This window comes from Gambusia affinis, linkage group LG05 (assembly GCF_019740435.1).
Source record: "Gambusia affinis linkage group LG05, SWU_Gaff_1.0, whole genome shotgun sequence".
Classification (NCBI taxonomy): Eukaryota; Metazoa; Chordata; class Actinopteri; order Cyprinodontiformes; family Poeciliidae; genus Gambusia; species Gambusia affinis.
Window position 1 is genome coordinate 23002839 of NC_057872.1, and position 15425 is coordinate 23018263.

Genomic DNA, 15425 nt, shown 5'->3' on the forward strand with positions numbered 1-15425 from the left:
GAATCCGTAATACACCAAAAAAGCGAACTCTAGTCTGTCTAAAAACCTGGGTCTTGGTTTAGTGGAAGTGAACTCTGGTGCGGTTTGAATGCATATGTGGATGCAAGCTCTGAAAGCAGGAAGCGCACTACAGTGCAGGGCATTCTGGGCAAATAGAACCAAAACAAATGTGCCCGTTTAGCGCTAGCAAGAGAAAAGGTTCATGGTATTTTACCAAAGACAAGAGAGAAAACTGTTTAAATCTGACGTCACTCCATTTTTGTTTGTTTTGTGAAAAAGGAAGTGCACTGAGTGTCTTCTTCTTAGGTTTTTGTGTACTTTCCTCCAGTAGTTCTTGGTGCAGCGCCCCCACAGGCGAGGAAATGAACAGGTTTTTCAATTTGTTTGGATCGTTTGACACATTGCAGTGTGAAAGCGAACCTCACCAACTGAAAATGTAACAAATGTTGCAATTTTGGTCCGCAATCAAACCAGTGTGAAAAACACCCAATGACTCCACTTTTGCAAGTCTTGGATAATCTTTTATCGCCTATATTTGTAAAACAAAAAGAAAAAGAAACTTGTGCTGGCAAGTGAGTGAAACAAAAGCTCAGTGAGTTGGAGAGTAGGCGAGGAATGGCAATTTACTTTCTCTCTTGTCAGTGATCTTATGTAATCATCTTTCATTTTGAGCCAAAGACCAGTCTGAAGCAGGATAACTGAGTGTCCTAACAAGCCCCTTATCACACTCCTAAATGTTGATTTTAATTTTTATTGGCCTCAGCTCAGTCTGTTCAAACCTTTTCTGAGAAATGGATACAATTTATTGAAGATGTGTCAATGAACTAAAGTTTTTAACACGTTCTCCTTGGTGGACTTTTTTGTATTGCTTAAATTGACAGAGTTCTGGGGATCTTTAAGAATAGACTCCTAAATAGAGTCCATCAGCCCAAACAACACAAAGTGTGACGGTCTGTCAGGCTGTAAACAAATGGCTGCTCTCTAAGCTGCTCGTTTAAAAGTGGAGTTTTAAATTGGTGTTCCTTGAGCTGCATCACTAATCTCACTTTGTGCGTGAATGTAGAAGGTACTCTGCCATCAATCTCTGTCTTGCCCATATTTACATTTTTATTTATGTTCTGTGTTGAGATTCAGCAAAGCAGAACGGAGCTTATTTGTGACTGAAAGGACCATAAGATTGGTGGAGAAAAATATAAAACCTGTACTGACATAGCTTTACTTTGGGACAGTGTTAAACATTTGGCTTGTAACAATGGCTGTAAGTCTGAAAAAACAAGCAAAAACAGAAAACTGAACTTAATTACTCTAATCTGTTTAGTTGCATTTTCTTAGATACAATGTAAAATGCAAATGAACTGTAAAGTCATGTGAACATGATAGCTAGTTGGCTAGATAGCTAGCTGCTGTAGTTAGCTAGCTAGCTTCCATATGGATGCTGTTGGGTAATCCAGCGGTAAAATTATTCCAAGAAAATTTCAAAAATGGCTTTAGAATTAAAAAATCTGACTAATATTACTGTATTTTATTATTCAGTGTCATTATTTGTCAATAAATTCAGCCCTTTTAAAAAATGTATATACTATGCTGGATAGTCACGTCTTTGCCAGGAAACTAGTTGCCCAACTTGAATTATTTTGAAGATTTTTTTAACTGTTATTCTCAGCGAATGTTTTCTCAGCAGCTTTTTAATGTCATTTAACTCATGAGTAAATCAGAGTTTGAGTTTCTTTGTTTCTGTATTTATAATATTGAATGAAAACTTTAAGGCACCAATTTTTTTTGTTTTAATAAGTCTTTACGATGGTATGCACTGCAAAAACACCAAATTCTTCCAAGTATTTTTCGTCTAGTTTCTAGTGCAAAAATCTTAGTAAACTTGAATTAAGACAATAGTAAGTCATCAGGAAAATAGCACCAGTTCCATTTGCAGATTATTTCAGTAAAATCAGGGGGAAATTATCTATGTAAATTCATTGGAACTGGTACTTTTTCATCAAAATCAAGAAATTATTTACTTAAAACAAGCTTTTTAAGTAAAAAATGATCTTGTTACTTATGAGTTAATTTTGTATTATTTCAAGTTTAATAAAATATTTGCACTAGAAACGAGGCTAAAAATACTTGGTAAGATTTCGTGGTTTTGCATTATTATTCCAACCAGTAATACAAACTCTTAAAATAAACGATTGAAAGTCACAAATTACACATAGTTATAAATAAAAAACATGATTATTTGTAACCATTTGAGCAGCACCTTGACAGAAACCGTTGGGTAGAAGTTTCTCTTCAAATTATGTCCCATCACGTTTCTGTTGGATAATCTGACTGGTTGAGATTTTAAACCAAAATGATGTATTTTTGCAGTGCAGTTTCGTTGCACTGCAAAAAAAAAACACAGAACTTTCTGTAAAGCAAAGTTATTTTGAGGCTTTACATGTGCATATGTATTATTTTGAATCTCGAAGTGTAGACTCAATTAACATTGAGGGCGTGCTGGGTCCTATTAGGTTGATTGCCAATTATGCTTTTTAACTGAAGGTTCTGCTAATCAACATGTTGAATAGGAAGTTTTCAAAGCAGCAGGAGTTAATTAACTTAACAGGAAGAGGCCACATTTATTCTCAGCATAGAAAAGTTGTAAATGAATCCTAATCTACAGTCATTTGTGGCATCGTAATGTTAATAAGGTGGATATATGCTTTGAGATTAACAGTGCAAGGATTTGGTTTTAAATTCTGGAACAGGTTATCTATTTTTTATCCAAATATTTTATTTCTTAACCAAACCGTAAACATTATATCAGTGTGCGGTAACTTTCCACCACTGGTCAGAAAGACAGGCAAGTAATTGCTGCCTTTCTCAAATGGGCTCAGAAAACTGGCATGACTGCAGAGAGCACAAACAAACATAATATTTGATTTATGTGTGTGGTGCAAACACATTAGAAGTGGATAAACACCAGTTCTTCTAGCTTCAGAATGACCTGGAACGCCGGTTGCTCTCTAGACTGTCTCTGTGGATTGAATCAAACAGAAGGTTGAAGGACAGCAACAATTACTTGTAAAAGCTCATCGCTGATGTCTTTCCATTTGACCCCTGTTTGCTCCAAACCAGCTTTGTTCAGTCCAGAGTATTTAATTATCAATATTTTGATACTACTTATCACCGTGTTGTCTTAGGCTACTTTTACAGTGTATGTCTTGATGCTTTAACGGTTTACGATCGGTTTATGGAAGTAAGAATAGATGCTGCTGTTTGTGGATTGATCTTAAAGTTATTCAGCAATGGGAGCTGACAAAATTGCCGACAAAAACACAAAATGTTACAAAGTACTTTTGGTCTAGTTGGTAGTGCAAATATATTAGTACACTTGAAATAAGACAATTAGACTAATTAGTAGAGCCTCCGGCGCAACCAATACAGCAAGTGGTTTCTGGATTGTAAGTCAACAACAACAACAAAAAAAAACAATAAAGAAACACTTGAGCTTTCCAGCAGCCATTTTACAGTGCATACGCAATTAATCCAACTGATCTAACTTGCTGGAGCTCAGTTTGGGTTTCTAGGTAACGGCCTGGACTTTTCTTTGGTTGCTAGGTGATGGGCAGTGCCTGCTGATATGTGACATTAGATTTTAGAGATTTTTGAAACGGCTCACTTTCCAGACACCAAAAAAACATTAACTTATTGTGAAAAACCAGCTTGTTGTTCTTTTCTTTAACCATTTTAAAAGCACTACTACTGTTACTACTACTGCTGTTACTGCTACTGCTGTTTGTAAAAGCAGTAGAGACCCAAATGGAAGTACAAAAACAAACAGAATGTAGATTTTACCGTTAAAAGATTACAAGAAAGACTTGTTGTTGCTTTTGTTTGGCAGGTATTGTTGATCAATTCACATTGTTGATCTCCATGTAGCAAACATGGCCGCCCGCAACGTCCTCTTGCAGATGCGACCCTTCTCACCCACTGATGGGTATGAGCTGCCTTCACCCCCCGCCGCCTCAGGAGGCCACGTCTGCCTCTCACACACACACAGACACACACACACTGACTGTCAAAACCCAATAGAAACGTGGGACACAACAGAGAAAAATATGTCAGTGCCTCAGGCTCGGTCTGCTATCATACTATCAAGAAAGCTGTTATTGTGTGAGGGGGGTAAAAAAAACAAAACAATGTCAGCTTATTGATTGTGACAGTCTGTGTGCCGACTGCGACCAAATGAGTGTTTGTGTAATTACGTTGGAATTTGTGAAAACGGAGACTGAAGGATTCGTGGTTATGCATTTTGACAGCATCAGTCTTAAACTCTGTGAGCCATCTTGTCTAATTGAGGCTGTTTGTTTTCTGACTTTGCTGAAAACTCCAGAGACCAAAAGACAGCAGCGAACTCATCCTTAAAAACCGTGACTGATTCATCTTAAATTAAACAAAGCATGTTCTTGTTTTGTAGTCCCTAATTTTGATAATAAAATTAATTAGTCTTATCTGCTCCCAGCAGGATTTCTTTTTATGTGTGTACACTTAAAACTGCTTACAGTTCTCTGCCTTAAATCTCTAACCTTCATCCAGCTCAACCATTTACTTAGTCATTTCAGAAAATGGGCTCTTGTTGAGTAGATCTGATTAATGGAAGACATCTTGTTTGTGTTTCTAAAATGGTGACATTTGAGGATCTTTCAGTGGCTGTATTGCTTACTGGAACCAGTGAGGATGTTAAAACCAGTTGCTGTTTCTGGGTTCACTGAAGTGTAGCCCATTTTAAGCTAAAGTGAAGTGACACAGAAAGAGAAATAGTGCCGCTGGGGTGAAATACTCCCAGCTCCTTGTTCAAACAGCAAAAACAGCGTGATAAGTAAAGATTAACGATTTCCACAAACAAATGAAGGCGCAAAAGAAAGAAAAGAAACACAATGGTAGAATGGAAATATAATTGAAACTGCACTGAGGACATTAATACAAATAGCTTCACACCCCCACAGACAGCCTCATGCTCTAAATATTCTGGTTGTTACTGTATTTTGTAAATAAACATTGGTTTGGTTTTTGTGCCTCTGCATAAAAGGGGTTCATATTTAAGTTTTAATATTAAAGTTTTACATGTTCATCTTCTATAGCAGCGTTATATTAATAAATTAGGAGAAAAAAAGGAGAAAAGACCACAAATACTGCTAACAAATGTTCAAATTCCAATAAAGATCCCTAAATCTAATATAAAAGTTTTACAGACGACAATATGTAACACTTAAAGATTTAGCTAATGCAGCATTACATTCAATAAGACACCTAGTTTATAAATCTGTACTCGGATTAAAGAATGGATTAACTTGTTACTGCTGCAAATCACAAAGACAAGTGGGATTTACTGACTCTCATGCTCAGTAATCAGAATAAGGAATTGCTAGCATGTTACGTAGCAATAGCATTAGCATTGTGTGTATTTGTATCAGTGCAATAACAAGTCCATCCAGAAGAAGCTATTTAATAAATTTATTTTTATTTTCTAATAATAAATGAATTATTTATATTTTCTAAAGCAGTCCAAGCTTATTGAAGAATGTGTTGTCATAGCAACGTCTCACTGAAAAACCACCTGCTAGTTTCCACAGGAAACGTACAAAATTCAGGTTTCTCCATATATGAGGGTCACAATTGAAGCGGGTTGGAACTATGGCACCCCCAAGACTCATACAATATGAATATGGCAAACTATTTTTGTTTTTATTCCATGTCATTCTAAGTTCTGTAATTTAACATAATGCTATTTTCCCATTCTAGCCCATATTCAATCATACGCTTACAGAAACTTTAGAGGTTTTCATCATGAGGATTGACTGAAGACGTAATGAGAAATTTTGCTTCACGTAATTGCTTTATTCCACTTTTCAGATCACCACACACAATTAAAACACCTGGAGAAAATTATAAAATATCTTTATAAAGTAAGTGAAACTCTCAGTTAAAGAATCAGTTTTTGTTTGCAGATTTTCCATCACATAAATAACTATAATATCGCATGCAAGAAGCAATATGAGCACAAAAAATTATTAAAGAGTCTGCTCAACCAAACAGATTATTTTTTTAAAAAGTGTCTGATTTGATGAAGGAGGAAATAATTATGAGGCTTTAAATAAAACAACCCACTTCAATACGTTTGAAGTGGGTCTTCATCAAATACATTTATTTTTTCTCCTACTTCCCCATTAACAGCCTCAACTTCACATTCAGCACAATTGAACTCTATAGCAACACTTTTAATCATTCATCTATTGTCATTTCAGTAATTTTATATAATCACAGGAAAAGATGGACTGAATAAGTTTAGCTAACTGTGTTATATGCCTTCTCCTCTGAATAATGAATGAATAAAGTTAAAATTAATAACAATATGTGGCATCTACAACTAAGGACCCAGAAGTCTGACAAGAGAAACTCTAAACAGAAATTAGTCGTCTTCTTAACTCATAAACCCAAATGTTATATGGTTTGTTCTGAAACTGATTTTAATTCCTGTTGATTAAATATTTATGAAACTTTGACTGCCTGGAGTTTTAAAAAGAATGATGCTAGTTCAAGATTCGATTCACTAAAGGCCCCATAAATCACACAGACTCGAGTAAATACATGCACTTTGAGGCTTTTAGCCCCGCAGTCGATACTGTTGTTTTCCTGAAGGCCTCAGAAGAATATGAGATGGAAAGGAGATACCAAGTAATGTGAAAAACATTTACACTTGAGAAGTACATCTGTTCGTTCTCTAAGGCCTGAGCATTAAAAGGGATATAACATGCAAAATTCACATTTTTCACATTTTTATAGTTGCACTTTGGTCTCAACCAAGCAGTTAAACAAAAACACAACTGATTTCTGGCAATAAGTTCATGTTTATTAGTGTCTATAAAATGAGTAACATTTGACTGGAACTACGCTGTTACCTAGCAACCCTAGCAAAGCTCTGCCTGTCACCTAGCAACACTGGTTAAGCTCTTGCACGTTTGGTCAGCTTATTTTATCGCTGCATGAGCTGTACAATGGCTGCTATAAAAGACAAGTGTTTTTTTTTTGTTGGCTTACCATCCAGAAACCACTTGCCACATTCTTATTGGTTGTGCAGGAGGCTCTACTCCTGCTTTTCAAAGATGTACGGTTGCATAATTGTGCATCTGTTTGCAGCTGTTTTCACACAGGAGTGTAAACATTGAGTTGAAGGGTGTGGCCACCAGCAGCTTATTTAACCCTAAAACAGCTCATTTTGAAAGAAACTCAAAATAGGCAAAACTGAGCAGACTAAAATCTCATTATCTGAGAATGATTTTACACAATAAAACTAATGAGCATGTTTTTATCTATTCCAACCTTTTCAGGGAAATATAATAAGTCGCTTTTAAGTCTTTTGAGTTGCAGAACAAAAAATTAACTTAATCCTTTAAATATTTAAAATGGGTGGAGACATAACGTTGATGATTAAATACCATAACAAGGGAACCTTCAAAACATATCTGAAACATTACGCATGAAAACCAAACTGTATTAATTAACTACATTACTGCCTTTCAAAATGCAGTTGATAAAGAGTTGTTTTCACTCTCTTTATTGCTGTATGTAAGGTTAAGTTGAAGCATCCTCTCAGCTTATCCTTCTTTACGTACAGTTATTTCGCCTTTTCTCTTCCTCAAACTGTCGTTGAGTTTTACGTCACTCCTTAAAGCACAGAAGCTAACTTCACAGGCCGACAGGCAGGAACTAGCAGTGTTGGTTTTTCAAAATAAAGTCAATTTTAACATTTCATGACATTTAAGCTCTGATTATAGTTAGTATAAGTGTGCAAATATAGGGTAATATGTGTATCTCATTGACTTTGCATTGTTTTAACATATTTTAAAAACAACTTGATTCTGAAGGTGCGGCAGCTTTTATGTTGCCATGGCGATGTGCCACATGTAGAGGAAGACGTCGAATATAATATGTTGGATTTTTGTTTGATTATTCAGGTTTTTTTTTTTTCTTAATGTTGCTTTCTACTTATAAATATTATAGAGCCCAGGATGTAAACCAATCAGACTGAATTCTGGTTCATCTCTCTTGTCTTTGGTTCTTTGCTTCATAGGGTCCAAATAGCAACGCTTGTGTCTGAAATAACCTGCAGAAATACACTCGTTTCCTCACTTCTTTATCTAAGACTCTCCGCAAATGCAGAAAATGTAGCTGCTCCGCTACATCCGGCAGCTGTTTATTTCATTTGGACCATTCACTTTTATGAAGACACGAGAGGATTTGTTCTGCTTGAGAGGGATTTAGCTCCGTCTATTGGTATTAAAAATAAACCTCTCCTGGTGTTGCTTGTATATGACTGCAGTTTGCCTGCGAGGCTTGCTATCGTTCCGCTAATAATGGCGTGTTAACGAGCGCAGACCGTCGAGAGGAGAGCGCTGATTGTTAGTAACGTTAACCCTGACCCAGACAACGGCGGAGTCGGCCACAGGATGAGGACAGCCTGCTGCTGCCGGACCAGTTAGACTGGATCACAGAGATGGGATACCAGATGACTTCAGCAGGTCTATCAAGACCCATTTATGTTGTTCCAGTGGTACGCGCAGGAGACCTAAGGTGCTTAAAATGATGGGAGATTAAGCTTCACCCTTGGCCTGAAAAACCTTGGCTTGACCCCATATTCTGTAGGTTCAAAGGGATTATTACTCACTGATAGTTAAATCCATTTATATATGGACTCTACGCAGCGTAAGCAAGATCCCGCCCCCGTATCCCTGCTGGAGGGCCAAATGCTGCTCACCGCTGTGCTATTTCACTCATAACATGACATTTTCCCCATTTTAGAAATGTAATGATCTGCCAGTGGAACTAGATCTTTTTCATCAATACTGAGGAATTATGGGGCTGCACAGTGGCACAGTTGGTAGAGCTGCTGCCTTGCAGCAAGAAGGTCCTGGGTTCGATTCCCAACTCTTTCTGCATGGAGTTTGCATGTTCTCCCTGTGCATGGTGGGTTCTCTCCGGGTTCTCCGGCTTCCTCCCACAGTCCAAAAACATGACTGTCAGGTTAATTGGTCTCTCAAAGTTCTCCCTAGGTGTGAGTGTGTGTGTGAATGGTTGTGTGTCCTGTCTGTCTTTGTGTTGCCCTGTGACAGACTGGTGACCTGTCCAGGGTGAACCCCGCCTCTCGCCCAGAACGTAGCTGGAGATGGGAACCAGCAACCCTCCTGATCCCATTAGGGACAAAGGGTGAACAGAAAATGGATGGATGGACTAAGGAATTATTGACTTTAAACAAGCTTCTATATCTTGCTGAAAAGTTATTTATGAGTTAATTTTGTCTTTTTTTTAAAGTGTGCTAAGGTATTTCTATAAGACACTAGACCAAAAATACTTGGTAAAATTTTGTGTTTGCAGTGCGCTAGTTTTGATCAATATGTGGCCCTAATTATGTGTATGTTTTGTGTTTCAGGTGTCCAGAAGGCCCGCGCCCAAACACGATGCGAGCGTGTCAGCTGCCTTGCAAGAAGGACTGCATCGTGACTCCTTTCAGCGACTGGACTGAGTGTTTGGTTTCCTGCGATTCAGGTACACAAAACAAATGCAAACACAATCCTAATACAATCCTGCCTCATATATTCTGACTTTTTATAGAAGTCAGTTAGGTTTAAGTGGCAGCTGTGTGGTTTGGACTCTTCAACCCGAGCCTCAGACGTTCACTGCCTCGCTCACGTCTTGTTAAACATATTTAATGTGACAGATTGGCTTGAGATGCGACCTTTGGGTTGACCTCTTTTAGTACGTCTAGCAGATCTGGTTGCCTGAGGCCACAAGTGTCAAGAAGTACCAAGTGTTATTGTTTTCATGTTGTGAAAGCTGATGTCTGCCTTCGTCCAGGTGGTTGAGAAGTGGCAAAACAGATTTGCAGCTTAAGATTATTACTGTCTCTGTGGAGTTTGGTGGTAAAAAGCTCTACTTCTGTGTATTTTAAATGTATAAATTTGCACTATTTAGAAAAACTTCTCCAACTTTCCAAACCATTTAACAAACAACTTGAAATTGTCCCCACAATAACACAAAATTATTATATTCATCTTGAAATGAAAATATTAGCCTCTTAACAAACTTGTCGTTGTCTTCCTTATTGAGAAAGTTGGTGCTGTAAATGTGACTAACCATGACAAAACCAAGGAAGTCTAGTTGGGAACTGCAAAAACAAGAAATCTTACCAAGTAATTTTGGTTTAGTTTTTAGTGCAAATATCTTTGTACACTTGAAATAAGACAAAATTGTGTTTTTAATGTTGTTTCAATGTTGCATTGTGTTTTTGTGTTTGATTTGATGTAAAGCACTTTGAAATGCCTTGCTGCTGAAATGTGCTATACAAATAAAATTTGATTGATTGATTGATTGAAAAACTAACTTAACAAGTAACCTTTCAGTAAAATATAGGAGCCTGCTTTAAGTCAATAATTCCTTAATATTTGGGATGAAAGTACAAGTTCCACTGGCAGATTATTTAACTTATGAGGCCTTTTGTTTTCTTATTATTAATGAAATAATCTGCCACTGGATCTAGTACTTTTTTTATAATTGAGTTTCAGAATGAATCAAATAAAGAATTGTCTGTTTTTTGCATTTTCCTAGTAGGTTGATCATTTTGCGTTGGTGTTTTTACCGTTAGCTCGCATCCTAAAAAAGAATTAGCACTCCTTATTTAGAGGGCTGTTTGATCTTAATGAGACACTTCAGCGCATCTCAGGCACTATAAATGCCACAGAGGTAATCCTGGTCATTAACACGGCCTAACTGTTCAATTTAATGTATCATTGTTGTTGTAAGTAACCAGGTGTGTGGGATGCATGAGACAGCTGTCCAATTAGAGTTTACAGTGGCGCTCCTGCTCTCCGATTTTCTTATCTTTACTCTCAGGTCCAGCTTTTTCTGTTTTTTTACCCCACTGATTCTCTGTCCAGGTGGTGAAGTTGTGAAGAGAAAGCAATCAAGGAGACGTCTGGTCATCCAGACACCTTCTAATGGAGGACAGGATTGCCCGCTGGTGCTTGAAGAGGAGAAGGACTGTGAGGTGCCCAAAGTCTGTCCCGGCTTCAGGTACAAGCACCACTGTGGTCCCGGTGAACGGTTACAATAAAACTGGAAACTTTCAGGTGTTTGTAGTTCATACTAAACAAACTACACATGTTTTCTCTGTCCAGTTATTTACTGGTTTTTAGAAGCATGTTTGAAATAATTAAATTTACTTAATTTTTATTACATTTTCCTCTCAGATTGTACTTTCTGTCTCTAATTCCGAATTTTAAATTCACAAAACACTCCATATTTATAACAATACAGGAACATTTTTAGAAAAATAATGGGTTTTCCATTACTAATTGATCCACTGGTAAACTGGAAAATTAAGGTAAATGGTTTATCTTTCTAGAAAAACATTACTGAACTAAATAAGTTAACTTTGAAGCCTGTTCCGAGGTTTAAGTGCTGATGAGAAACTTCTGTTCTTTCACTGCAAAAACACAAAATATTACAAAGTATTTTGTCTACTTTCTAGTGCAAATGCCTTCGCTCACTTGAAATAAGTCAAAACTAATTTAGAAGTAACTTTTCAGCAACATATAGAATATTGTTTTAAGTCAGTTATTCCTTAATCTTGATGGAAAGAGTTCCAGTTTCACAGGCAGATTATTTCACTTACAACACGGGAGAAATGATATGTTACAGGTGTAATAATCTACCTGAGTAACTACTATTTTTCCAGCAATGTCAAGGTACTATTAACGTAAAATCAGCTCCTTTATCTTGCTGAAAAGTTACTTGTAAGTTACTTTTCTCTTATTTCAAGTTTAATGAGATATTTGCAGTAGAAAGTAGACAAACACTTGGTAATATTTCACGTTTTCGCAGGATTTCTTCAAGTTTAGATTTTACGATTTACTGGGTTGCAAAACATTGAAAAATGTAGATGATTGAGTGACTAATCAAATTCTCAATCATTTAATATTTAAAAACTACATCATCAGATGGATCAAAATATATAGTGAAGTGAAAATTTAGGTATTTTTAGGACTAAAATGACAAAAATTCATTTAAGTGGCAAAAAAATAACAAAATCAGGCAAAAGAAAATGTTTAAATGACATAAACACATAAACCTTTAACAAAACCTGCAGGTGTGTGTCTGCGTCTGGTGAATTTTTGGTTAAAATATGTTTGTTTTGCATTCAGTGGGCAGAAAATCCAAAAATTTTACTGAAATAAGAGTAGAAATACTTCATAATGAAATTACTCAAGTGAAAGTTTAAAGTACAGCGTAGTAAAAATACTCCTAAAAGTAAACTTTTTCAATAAAGTTACTCAAGTTAATGTAATTGATTAAATGTAACTAGTTACTACTCAACGCTGTTGATTATATTTGTTTAATAAAAAGATGTTTTAATTTAGCTCTGTTTTTCTGTATCAAATAGAAATAGATGTTCTGTGTGACAGACTAAAGGATAAAATACTGTAGAGTAAAAGCAAAACTTTACTATAGATCAGATCCCTAATTTTATTCCTTGTGACTCTTTGTCATGTTTGATTTTGTTATTGAGTCGGATCCAAAGAGAAACTCTTATATCCTGATATTTACCTGTAGTGACTCTCACCTTAAAGGGAGAAAAACACAGTAGAGGCTCCATTAAACACACAAAGCCACAAGCTCTTCTCTCCCTGCAGCGCACACAAACCCACAAACAATAAGACGTGACCTCACACACCAATAGACAGAGGCTTTCCGAACCAATAGCAGCGCCCGCGGGGGTTTGACCACAATGTGCTCAGAGATTGATTTCTCCATAAAGGTACAGCTCTGCAGAACGTCTGCGTCACAGGAAAATGAAATACTGCAGCAGCACTTGTAATACCCTTTATTGAAGGAACAAAGAGCAGGAGGATGCGGCTAAAAGCTAATTGACTTGTGGCGTTTTAAGCCAATCGAAGCGCGTTCGCATTTGTGTCTGCCTGCTTTCATAATTGTTTTTAAACCTCCCGTGAGATCCAATCTGAATTTTGCAGCTCGAGTTTATTTTTTGTTCAGGTGTTCTTTAAATGAGATTTATTGAACCAATTTTCATAAGGTGACACAATTTTCCAAGGTGTTAATGGAATATGTGTGACACTTCAAATCAAATCACCAGAGTGATGTTCACTGCACCTCTTCCTGCATGGAGAGCATCTGCTTGTCTGCAAGCGCTTTAGTGATTAATAAATTAAAAGTATTCTAAAATCCAGCCTGTGTAAGGATGTTAAAACTGGAGAGATGCGCTCCATTAGGGTTTATTCACACCAGTCCTGTTTAGTTTGTTTTAATCAAACTCTGGTTCATTTGACTAGAAAGTGCAGTGTGTTTGGGGAGCTGTGCACTGCAAAAACACAAAATCTTGCCAAGTAATTTTAGTCTAGTTTCTAGTGCAAATATCTTACTACACTTTAAATAAAACAAATTACCGTAAAATTAAATTTGACGTAAAAGCTTCTTTTAAGTAAATAATTTCTAATATTGATGAAAAAGTATTTATTCTATTGGCTGATAAATTAATTGATAACATGGGAAAATGTCTTGTTATAAGTTCAATAATCTGCCAATAGAACAAGAACTTTTTCATCAATATTAAGGAATTATTTGTTTAAAACAAGCCTCTATACCTTACTAAAAAGTTACTTACAAACTAGTTTTGTCTTATTTCCAGTTTGCTAAGATATTTGCACTAGAAACTAAGCTAAAATACTCGGACCAAGTATTTTTGGTCAAAATTTTGGTCTATTTTGATCAAAATTTCTGTGGTTAAACATTTGTTTACATTTTCTGAAGAAGGAAGTTGTGCTGGTCTTCTTCAGAGGTTCTGTGCAGTTTCCTTCAGTAGTTCTTTGTGCAGCGCCACCACAGGTGAGGAGGGGAACAGGTTTTTCAGTTAGTTGGGATCGTTTGACACAGTGCAGTGTGAATGCGAACCACAGCAGCTGAAAATGTAACAAATGTTGCAATTTTGGTCCTCAATCAAACCAAATCTACTGGACTCTCAGATGTGAAAACGCAACTTAAGCACTAAACTCAAACTTTTTCTCCTTTTTATATGTTAGATCTGAAGGTAGATTATTTTGTTAACTGTGCTCAGTAGGAACCACAAATAACTAAAATAATAAAATAAAGTCTACTGCATAACTTGATCTTGAACAACCTTTTAATATCCGGCAAGCAGCATGTTAAACCACTAATAAAGACTAATGTCCTAATTTATACACTTTTTCTCTTTCTCCCTAACCTCGTCTGATTGTTCCAGCTGTGTCCTGCCGCCAGCTGGACGGGACGCAGGCCGACATCAGCGAGTGCCTGAAGTCCGCCAAGTCCATGCCCGCCATCACTCAGCGCTGTCAGCTCCCCTGCCAGGATGACTGCCAGTTAACCAACTGGTCCAAGTTCTCCTCCTGCACAGCTGACTGTGTGGGGGTCCGGACCAGAAAGAGGGCATTGATAGGTGAGGACTGGGGAAGACGGCTCAAACAATGCGCTGCTGTGAACCCGTCTCAAAGCCGCTCGTTTTCTCTGTAGGTTGGTCTCAGTGAGGTGCCACTCAGAGTGACGTCTCTGGAGGGACAGAGCAAGTCTAAAACTGTTTATCAGCTTCAGCGGAGTCAGGATGCTTTCTGGTCATAAAAATCAAGCAACAATGTTGGTGCAGTGAATTGTGAAGTCTTAAGAGTAGGAAACTTTAAATGTGACCTACTAAGCTTCCTTTACCAGGTTAGTGTAGATCCTTGGGTGATAAAAAAAACATATTCATTACATTATTTGCACAAAAGCATTCAAGATAATATTTTAGTTCTGTCTATTTTGAGCTCCTTTTAGCTGTTTTTTAGGACGTCTTGTCACTTTAAATTTTATTAAGGTGCTGCTGGCCACGCCCCCAACTCAACGTTTACACTCCCACATGAAGACGGCTGCAAACGGATGCACAATTATGCAACCGTACATCTCTGACAACCGTACACTTGTGTTTTTCAGCTGAAAAACTAGTTGACCAAACGTTCCAGAGCTCAGCTTGGGTTGCTAGGTAACATGCTGGGCTCCACTGGGGTTGCTTGGTAACGGGCAGCGCCTGCTTATTTGTGACGTTACATTCTGAGGGTTTTTGAAACGACTCATTAACTTAACATTAACTTGATTTTCAAGTCTTTTTTTGTTAATCGCTTCTGTTGTTTCTAGACGCAGCAGAGACCCAAATGGAAGAACAAAAACATGCAAAATGTTGCATAAAAGGTCAGCTTATTAAGAACAGAGGCCACAAAATGGAACCTTGCAGTTCCCTAAATTGAACCAGACAAGGGGGAGATTTGTACTTTGATGTAGCATCAACAAATGATCTGACAGACAAATAT

The 15425-nt window shown here is 37.1% G+C and overlaps 1 protein-coding gene across 1 annotated transcript in view; it reads left to right on the plus strand.

The window, feature by feature from the left end:
* The window catches only part of LOC122831126 (thrombospondin type-1 domain-containing protein 7A), a 229094-nt gene that overhangs the window by 157542 nt on the left and 56127 nt on the right, over window positions 1-15425 (plus strand). Inside the window, exons 13-15 of the mRNA XM_044117078.1 lie at window positions 9467-9582; window positions 10971-11129; window positions 14330-14524. Of these exons, the coding sequence (XP_043973013.1) occupies window positions 9467-9582; window positions 10971-11129; window positions 14330-14524 (470 nt within the window). The remainder of the gene's footprint in view (window positions 1-9466; window positions 9583-10970; window positions 11130-14329; window positions 14525-15425) is intronic.